The sequence below is a fragment of the Monosiga brevicollis genome, genomic scaffold, assembly GCF_000002865.3.
Source record: "Monosiga brevicollis MX1 MONBRscaffold_25 genomic scaffold, whole genome shotgun sequence".
In the NCBI taxonomy this organism is placed as follows: domain Eukaryota; class Choanoflagellata; order Craspedida; family Salpingoecidae; genus Monosiga; species Monosiga brevicollis.
The window spans coordinates 263,108-271,870 of NW_001865062.1; the positions used below are offsets into that span (position 1 = coordinate 263,108).

The 8,763-nt window shown below is 56.4% G+C and overlaps 3 protein-coding genes across 3 annotated transcripts in view; 1 reads left to right on the plus strand and 2 right to left on the minus strand.

Moving 5' to 3' along the window:
- The window catches only part of MONBRDRAFT_38433 (uncharacterized protein), a 2,959-nt gene extending 1,536 nt beyond the window's left edge, over positions 1 to 1,423 (plus strand). Inside the window, exons 7-9 of the mRNA XM_001748695.1 lie at positions 124 to 296; positions 404 to 924; positions 1,015 to 1,423. Coding sequence (XP_001748747.1) covers positions 124 to 296; positions 404 to 924; positions 1,015 to 1,220 — 900 coding nt within the window. The 3' untranslated portion in view covers positions 1,221 to 1,423. The remainder of the gene's footprint in view (positions 1 to 123; positions 297 to 403; positions 925 to 1,014) is intronic.
- A 440-nt stretch (positions 1,424 to 1,863) lies between these two features.
- On the minus strand, positions 1,864 to 4,846 carry MONBRDRAFT_28308 (uncharacterized protein; the record flags this gene model as incomplete). The annotated part of the gene is made up of 7 exons (XM_001748767.1): positions 1,864 to 2,228; positions 2,330 to 2,497; positions 2,598 to 2,920; positions 3,002 to 3,053; positions 3,343 to 3,860; positions 3,952 to 4,187; positions 4,367 to 4,846. The coding sequence occupies 7 exons, from the start codon at positions 4,844 to 4,846 to the stop codon at positions 1,864 to 1,866; spliced, it is 2,142 nt and encodes a 713-aa protein (XP_001748819.1).
- Positions 4,847 to 5,870: 1,024 nt separating this feature from the next.
- Positions 5,871 to 8,763, minus strand: part of MONBRDRAFT_10965 (uncharacterized protein) — a gene marked incomplete at both ends in the record, with an annotated part of 5,131 nt that continues 2,238 nt past the window's right edge. Inside the window, 7 exons of the mRNA XM_001748768.1 lie at positions 5,871 to 6,115; positions 6,225 to 6,510; positions 6,597 to 6,711; positions 7,082 to 7,283; positions 7,397 to 7,577; positions 7,941 to 8,059; positions 8,140 to 8,666. Coding sequence (XP_001748820.1) covers positions 5,871 to 6,115; positions 6,225 to 6,510; positions 6,597 to 6,711; positions 7,082 to 7,283; positions 7,397 to 7,577; positions 7,941 to 8,059; positions 8,140 to 8,666 — 1,675 coding nt within the window. The remainder of the gene's footprint in view (positions 6,116 to 6,224; positions 6,511 to 6,596; positions 6,712 to 7,081; positions 7,284 to 7,396; positions 7,578 to 7,940; positions 8,060 to 8,139; positions 8,667 to 8,763) is intronic.

Here is an 8,763-nt window from a genome sequence, read left to right on the forward strand (position 1 = left end):
TTTTTTCCCCCCCCCCCCCCCCCCCCCCATTTTTTTTTTGTCTACAAAACTACACATCTTGATATCCCCGGTCATCTTCCTTCTCGCTTATCCGTTTTCCTGCACGCGGCCCACGCAAAACAGGTTGCCAAGCTGTATCACGCGCTGGATGGTGGTTTTACCCCCCAAGCTTGGTTTTTCCCTCCTTGGTTGCCCCTCCCCAGCTTCCGTCGCCGTGACCGTGCTCATCGCGAGCTCAAGGAGCGCTTCTACAAGATCATTGACCGTCGTCGCCAAAAGGCTGAGGAAGGCACCCAGTGCGTGGCTTTTGCGCTCGCGCTCGTTCTCACAGTTTCATCACCAATACAAAACTCCTGCTCCTGTTGCCGCCCTCACTTACCCATCCCTCCTCCTCTGCTTCAAGGACTGATTTGATGCACACGTTCATGACGACCCCCTACAAGAACGTGGAAGACGGTCGCCACCTGACTACGGATGAGGTCTCTGGTATGATGATTGCCCTTCTCATGGCCGGTCAGCACACCAGCTCCACCGTCTCGTCATGGTTGACCTGCTTCATCACCACGACCCCCGGTCTGGAGGAGAAGCTCTACCAGGAGCAAGTCGAGCTCTTCAAGCGCCGCCCAGGACCCCTCAGCTACGAGCACATTAACGAAATGCCTCTCCTCTGGGCTTGCATCCGCGAAACGCTCCGCCTCCGCCCCCCGATCATGAGCATTATGCGCCGTGCCCGTGAGGACTACAAGGTCACCGTCAACGGCGTCGAATACGTTATCCCCAAGGGCTCGCAGGTTTGCGTGAGCCCCACCGTGAACGGCCGTCTTGAGGACGAGTGGGAAGACCCCAACACCTTCAACCCTTACCGCTTCCTCAAGGAGGAGGACGGCAAGCTCGTCGTCACCGAAGGTGAACAGATCACCAAGGGTCAGTGGTCTTGCTCAATGTCTCTTGCCGTCCACAGCCCAACCCCGCACGCGCATCTTATTCTAACATCATGTGGCCATGGTATTGCAGGTGGAAAGTTCAAGTGGGTGCCTTTCGGCGCCGGTCGTCATCGTTGCATTGGTTTCGGCTTTGCGCAAGTACAGATTCGCTGCATCATGAGCACCATCCTCCGCAAGTACAAGTTGGAGATGGTTTCGGGCAAGCTCCCGCCAATCAACTACACCACCATGATTCACACGCCGACCGAGCCCATTGTTCGCTACACCCGCCGATAAGCGCTCGGTGCATCCGGTCGGCGGCCCGTGTCTCAAGCCCAGCCCCCGCTGAGTGCGGTGCCCCGTTTTTTGTCTAGCTGTTTCGGTTATTGTTTTCGTCCCCCATCTTCTTCGTCGCCTTCCCATCTCCTTTTCCTCTTCTGCTGACCTTGCATGTGGTACCGTCTCTGGTGTTGTCGAGCCATGTACGGCATCAACACTCTGCCCCCCCCCCCCCCCCCCCCTTTTTTTTCTCTTCTCTTCTCTTTTCGGCCATGTCTTCATCAGCCCTCTCTTGGGCGATGGTCCTACATTATCTTTCCCCTTGGCTCTCCAATGTGCCGTGTTGACCTTTTCAACCCTAAAAGTATCAGATTTTTCATCTTGCGCGGCACTTCACACCCCTTTGCAAGGCAAGAGGTGGTCTAGTACTTTCCTAGACCTGCCACGCCGCGCGCGCCTCTTTGCCTTGTTGAAATTGATCGATTGACTGGATGGCCTTTTCCCTGGACCCCAAGCGCGCTCAGACCAGACAAGCCAACTAATAACCCCAACCTGCAACACTCAATTGTTGGAACCACTTGTTTAAATATTTGCCGTACAGCACGTTTTATTCACTCATCAGTGCCGAGCGTGTGTCCATGCTCCCGTCTCAAGTCGACATTTACAAATAAGTTCGCCCGACCAGACTCTCGCGGGCACTGCGCGGTTCGTCAAGCGACAGGGGCATGGTGCTGCTCGAGCGACGCATGTTCGAACGCATATGGGCCGTGTCATAAACATGTTCGCTGGGACGCCGCCGCGCATCCAGTATTTGCCCTTGACGCGTGCCTGGTGGAACGGCGTATGTGGTTTCTCGAAAGTAAGAGGGGCGTCCCGCCCTGACCACAGGTCGCTCGTATGTATTCTCACGACGTGCACCGCCTTGAAAATTGGCGGGGAAATCGGCCCTGTGCCACGGTGGCGTCACGGCTTTCTCATAAACCAGCGGCCGTGAGTAGAGTGGTGCTTGAGAAGGTCGCGGCCGACCTAAAAAAAATGAAGATGTTCTTTCAGACCACATTCTCGAACTCAACCTGTGCTTGCACCAGGCTAGTTTCAACCAAGGGCGAGAAAACAGACAAACGAACCTGGTGCGGGTGTCAGGACCTGGACGCCGGGTGAACGAACGGCCGGCGTGCTTGTGCCCACGAGCGGCATCGGGGTCGGGGCCTGGTGCGCTGCGTCATATGCGGGCATGGTGCGCTGGTCGTAGACGGGTGCACCAGCAGGCACGACCAGAGGGGGTGCAGCCGCACCTACCAGCAAAACACATAACGCAGCCAAATGAGTGCTGGTTGTGAGGAGTTATCCGGTGGCATGAGCAAACTCAAGGAAGGAAAACTTGACTGGCCGTACTTGAGCGACGAGGCGGTGCACGATGCACGCCATACAGAGCGTTTGAGGAGAATCCTCGGTTCACCGTCATGCCAGTGAGAGCACCGGCCTCCATCTGAGGAGGACTGCGCGGAGAAGTCTCGAGTGCACCCGCAGAGCGATAGGGCCCCATAGCCATGGTTGTGGGAAGCACAGGTGCTGAGAATTGGCGACTGTCGCGCACACCCACGTTCGACCAGGCGGGGTTGGACAAGCCCGGTGCGTGGTCGTAAGCCATCGGAACATCGTCCAGTTCAAATTCGTCCATACTGGACAAGCTTGAGACGCTCGAGGCAACGCTCATACTGTGGTCAAACAGAACCAGCACACAAAGTGAGGACGAGTTTCAAAGCAAAAGCGAACATGGAAGAGCGTGCGTTGTATACCTCGCCGATGAATCCGCCACGCCGCCCAGCACAGCAAGTCCGGAGCGCCAAGCTGTATGGGTACATAGGCAAGGCAATGCACGGTATGGTGAGGTTCGAACGTTCTAGTCTTGCTACGGCAAGGATCACAGAAAAATGCAACACAAACCGGAAACGGCCGCCAAGCAGCAAAGGAGACAGCAACTGAGAAGAAACAGGAATACAAGAACACCTGTATAGGAGAAGGGCAATTCCAGAATCGGAGCAGTTGCCATTTGAGTCATGAAAACCCATGAGCGTCGCATGGGCACATGGATGCGAGCGGGACATATCACACGGGAAGGAAAGCCCGGGCAACGCACCAAACCAAATAGCCAAGCCATCGTCATCTCCCATGGCACTGGCAAACGCGGCAGTTTCCACGTTGGCAGTGTTGCCAACAATGGTTGTCAGTGTGGGACCCGTTGTGCTCACACCATTGCCATTGCCGTTGCCGTTGCCGTTCTCATCATCATCTTCATAATCGTCATTCTGATTCCCGCCGCCATCTCCGTTACCCCTCGGTCGGGTGGTCTCAAAGCGGCGTGGGGTTGTGGTGGCTGGGGCACGCGATGTATCACGCCGTAGGGTTGTGCTAAATGCTCGGGTTGTCTGGGCCCTTGCCGTGGTTGGAGCCAAGGTTGTGAATTGCCGTTGCAAGGTGGTCGTAAGGCGCTGCGTAGTAGTGGTGGTCGTGGTAGGGCGCTGAGTGGTAGGTTGCTGAGTGGTGGTCGTGAGGGGACGCCGAGTTGTCCGTATTGTATTCCTCAAAACCGATGAAGTGGTGCTTGGGGGCCGCGTAGTGGTCGTTGTGGTTGTGGTTGTGGTTATGGTCGATGTGCTGGTTGATGAGGAGGTGGGTATTGTTATTGAAGAGGTGATATTTTGTGACGGTGGCAAGAGCGTCCCACCCGGGTTGCCTCCAGGCCCACCGATACCAGAGTCCAAAGTGCTGGAGGTCGAAGTCGAGGTGAATGTTGAGGTAGAGGTAGAGGTAGAGGTAGAGGTTGAAGTGGAGGTCGAGGTGAATGTTGAGGTTGAAGTGGAGGTTGAAGTGGAGGTTGAAGTGGAGGTTGAAGTGGAGGTTGAAGTGGAGGTTGAAGTGGAGGTGGAGGTGGAGGATGACGTAGACGTGGACGTGGACGTAGATGAGGAGGTAGTTGTGGAGCTAGCCGTTGACGTGGACGTCAGAGTTGTCGGTTCGCTCCCCACTCTGTCTGTCGTGGTCGGCGACACTGCAGTTGGGGTCGAGGTGCTGGCTGGAGTTGACGGTGCCCCGCTGCCACTATCTTCCTCGCTCGTGGACGGTGGGGCAGGGCTTGGCGTAGCTTCGCAGCAGTCACACACCGGCAGGTTCAGGAGCGCGGTGCGCTCCAATAGGGCCCAAAAGTAGACCGGGCCGTGACGTTGTCCCTTGCCGTGTAGTTCGATGGTCAAGTTGGTGCCACTGATGAGGGCGGTGCAGTTGTCGGTGGGTGTCGTGTTAAAGACGTTGTTATTGAGAGTTTGGAAAGTGACTTCTTTGCGAATCTGCAGGCCAGTGATGGTGCGATTGGGCACCACGTGGGCCTGGAGAACTTCCAGCTCGGAATAATCGAGGTTGAGCAAGCTCTCATAGATTGCGTCCGTGGGCATGAAAACAGTCAGGTTGGTCAGCTGGGCAAACAAATCAGCCTGCTGCAGAAGAGCTCCCAAAATTCGAGAGTGATTTGGAAACTGAGGAGAAGCCGAAATAATGGCTTGATCAAAAGTCTGACCCAGCACAGGAACGAGATTTGCCAGCACCAGGACGAGCAGTGGCCCCGCCAGGGGCCAGCGTGTGGCCATCGCGCCGTGGCCTGAGCCTGGCACTGGGGTGAAGAGCAATGGATAGATGGGCTTGGGCTGCCAGCCGACCAGAGGTGACGGGAGCTGTCCACAAGAAGACGGGCACGCGAGTCGGGTCACAGTCGGTGCCACACAAAAAGACGAAGAGTGATCTGCCAGTGCTGCAAGCAACAAGGAGAGGCACTTGTTCTTTAATGCTTTCCGAGTCAGCAGGCCCCAGTCAACAGCTGGGGGGCAAACCTCTGGTGAGAGCGAGGCACACAGCAGCAGATCAAGAGAGCCGGGGGATGATGAGCGCGCTCGTTGCCCCGAAAAGCTCTCGTTTCATTCGTGGCAAGTCTTCTCGCTGCGCCAAACTGGGCAAGCGTTGCAGCGTTGGGACGCAGGGCTGCTCGGGCGGGCGGCAGGAGTCGTGTGAGCGAGGCAAGGATTGCTTGAAAGGGTCCGCAGCAGAAGGAGCTCGCTCATTTGCTCGCAACGGTCGGCTTGGGTGCCCGCTGGTTGGATGTTGCACAGCAACCGGCTCGTGGAAATGACTCTCCCCCAAACTGCACCACCTCACCTCAAGGGTTAGGGTTAGGGAGCCAATCAGAATGGCAACGAGCTGCGGACCCTTTTTTCTGTTTTTTTTTTTCTTTTCACCTACCTTGCTTGATGTCTGTTCTTGAACATGGAGGCAATGGCTGCACGCACCATCTGCCCAGCAACCGGCGACAAACCAGGTCACACAGGATCTCATTTAACATCCTCAACGAGTCCTATTCGGACGTGATACGAGTCGATATCGCCTCGTACGCCGACAAGACATGGTCAACGCCTCGACTCCTTTTTGAAACTCCCACCCGTGCATGCATGCACGCTGGCAGCGAATGCTGGTCTTGCTTCACAGATGTCAAGTCAATTTTTCTTTGGATGCTACTTGCACTCCCCATGAAAAGAGAGGGAGAGAGGGAGAGGAAACAGCACGTGGGTGGAGCTCTGCGCGGTTTGCCAAGAGTTGGCCTCATACAGAGGACAAGCATGCTCAAGGGTTGGTCGGCTGCAGAAGGGCGGTCGCGTAGGCACCATAGAACGCAGCGTGGTCGGCCGGCAAGGTTTGCAAGCGTTCAGCCGCATCATGCGCGAGGCGCAGCGCCTCGGCAGCGGGCTTGACATCCTTGTTGCCGTACAGGTCCTTCGATGCATACAGGGCTGCATCATCCAGGTGCTTCCAAAACACGTTGACCGAAATGCAGGGCTCCAAAGCTCGGACGTTGTGGCACCACAATGCTGTGATACCGTGCAGCGGGTCAGCAGTCAGGTCAGATGATGCACGCGCCGCAAACATGTCTGCCCGACACCCTGCACTGAGTGTACAATCAGTCCAAAGCCAACGCACCTGGGATGTGAAGCATGTCACCTGGCTCGAGAATGAGCTCCAGGGCATGGGCCATGGCCGTAGCAAAGCGAGGAAAGGCCTCGAGGTCGGGTCGCTCAATGTCAACAACCCGGCTCGACGAGCCCTCCAAGTACAGATTGCCTGCCTGTTCGGGGGGAAACAGGACCACCCGCTTGCGCCCACGCACGTTGCAGAGCACGTTGTCCATGACATCATAATGCGTCCAGAGCTGTACGCCGGGCGAGCTCACCCTCAAGGCCGTGCTGAAGAGCTTTTCGCCCATAATCTATAGTGCGAACGGTTCCCCCGCATTAGCCAGGTGACTGCCACGGCATACGAGGCATGAAGGCACACAGGGCCCAGCAAACTGACCCATGATGGCACGCAGCTAGGTAATGCAAATTCAGCGGCCACCTCAGGAAAGGTCTGCTCAATGTTGCTCACATCCTTGCGAAAATTCTTTCCCATGCTTCGCAGGTACATGGGCCTAGATTCGGCCAAATCAATAAACAAACGGAAGGGGCGATCCCACATAAATTGTGAGTGAGCTGTCATGGGAAGCATGCATGCGCAGCGCGTCGATTCATCAAAGTTGAAAAGAAAAATGATTCAACCATTCCCTGTACGCATGTGTTCGGTCTCGCCCCCAAAAAATAGGCTTCCCGCATTTCTGCTACGCACCGTGATGGCTGCTCTTGAAACACGCGGCCTAAAAAGTCACGCATGGTCACGACCTCGAAACTGTGAATACCACATTGGACACGAGCCATGTGAGGGACGGCGCACAAGTGCCGTTGAGCCAAGAAGCAGCCGCAAGGGGGAGTCCAATCGTGGTTTGGCGAGGCGTTTGTACACACCGAAAGTTGCGGGTGGTAAAGTCCATGTTACAGTCTTCGCCCACATGCACCGACACTTCGCGGTCTCCCACTAGGCTCGAGAGGTGTTCGGCTGTCCACGAGGCGGTGGCCACACCAAAGGCACAGTCGCGCACGAGGAAAGGCTGGCGCTCGGTTAATCGCACTGCAAAGGCCCCTTCAGTCAGTGTGTGGCTCGTCGTGACTATGAGCAAGATTGGCAGGTCATGAGGGGAGAGTCATTGGCAAGCAAAGGACATGTCTCATCCGCAAGGTGAGCACGGCACCAGAGCGCACAGCGCACAGCGCAGCACCTACTCGGAACACTAGGCCGAGAAACCGCGAGCAAATCGGTCGCAGACACGTGGAGCATGTGCTGATTGAAATGGGTACCAAAGGAGAAGCAGTTTCCTCCACCGCAGGTGATATAAACCTGGTCTTCGACAGCGGCAACGCTGTGGTTGATCAACATGGTGGCCGTGGCGACGTCTGCGCTGACCTGCACCAGAAAGATCTCATGAGAATGTTTTGGTTGACAGAAAGCAGGCCCTCTTCTCCTCTGGGGCACATACCAACCTTGAGCTCAACATATCCCCATGTCGGGCGTGCGCCAGACAGATCGAGTAGAATCACTTGCTCGTGCCACGGCACGATGGTCTCACCACATCCTCCGACCACGAGGATACGATTCCTGGAAATCTGAACTGCCTGAGTACACAAGCCAGGCGAGCGCGCACCATCCCATGAAATAAATTTGACAATAACATGGCATGCAAAAGCTTGTGGTATTGGACAGGCAAGCAGATAAGCATGGCCTTTTGCTCAGGGCTTTGCAAGAAGGGCAAAGATTCATTATCCTCACCTTGTGGCCAAAGCGGGGAGGAAGGGCGGGCTGAAACTGCAGCTTTTGCACCACAAGGGTAGCGCTGTCGCTCGCCCTTTGAACTCGCAGAACATCGCTCAGGATGTGACCCGTCTCATCTGCCGGGAAGATGCACGAGTGCAAGCACGTTAGGGTTTCTGCACGTACGCTGCAAATGTCGGGCACCTCAAGCACGCACCGAGGCCACCGTAGATCACGGCGGAAGCGTCGGCCAGCGCGGCGCAGCAGTGTGAATGGCGCGCTAGCCCAGCGCTGTGCCGTGAAGCACCTGGCGCCGACGTCACAGCCAAGGTTTCCACTTTCGCAGTGGCATTGGGCACATCCAAGGTGACCCAGACGACCGGGTCGTCACAGCTGCGGGGAGATGGCCGCTCTCGCGAAGCAGTTTGCCCACCAATGAGCAGGTAACCCTGGGTAGAATCCGCTAGGAAGACGCACGTATGACGCCAACGGGCCAAGAGCTGCTTGTTGTCGACCGAGAGTGCTAGCCATTGATCCGTGTTATGGTGCAACCAGGCATCTGTGCAGGGCCGAGCAGGAGACGTGCGACCACCACACAGCAGAGCTTGGCCTTGAGCACCTGGCGTCCACGTGTGATGCATGCGCGCCCCATTTCCAGAGACAATGGGCCCAAGGCGTAGTCCGGCTAGGGTAGGCAAAAAGCACAAGACGTTGTCTTGACGCTGGTGTTGCACACCGCCCATGCTACAAAACACACGGGTAGCAGGCGAGCGTGCCGGGTACACATGAACAAAGACGCACCGACATGTATGTATGAGCGCGAGTTGCTGCCGTGTTATTT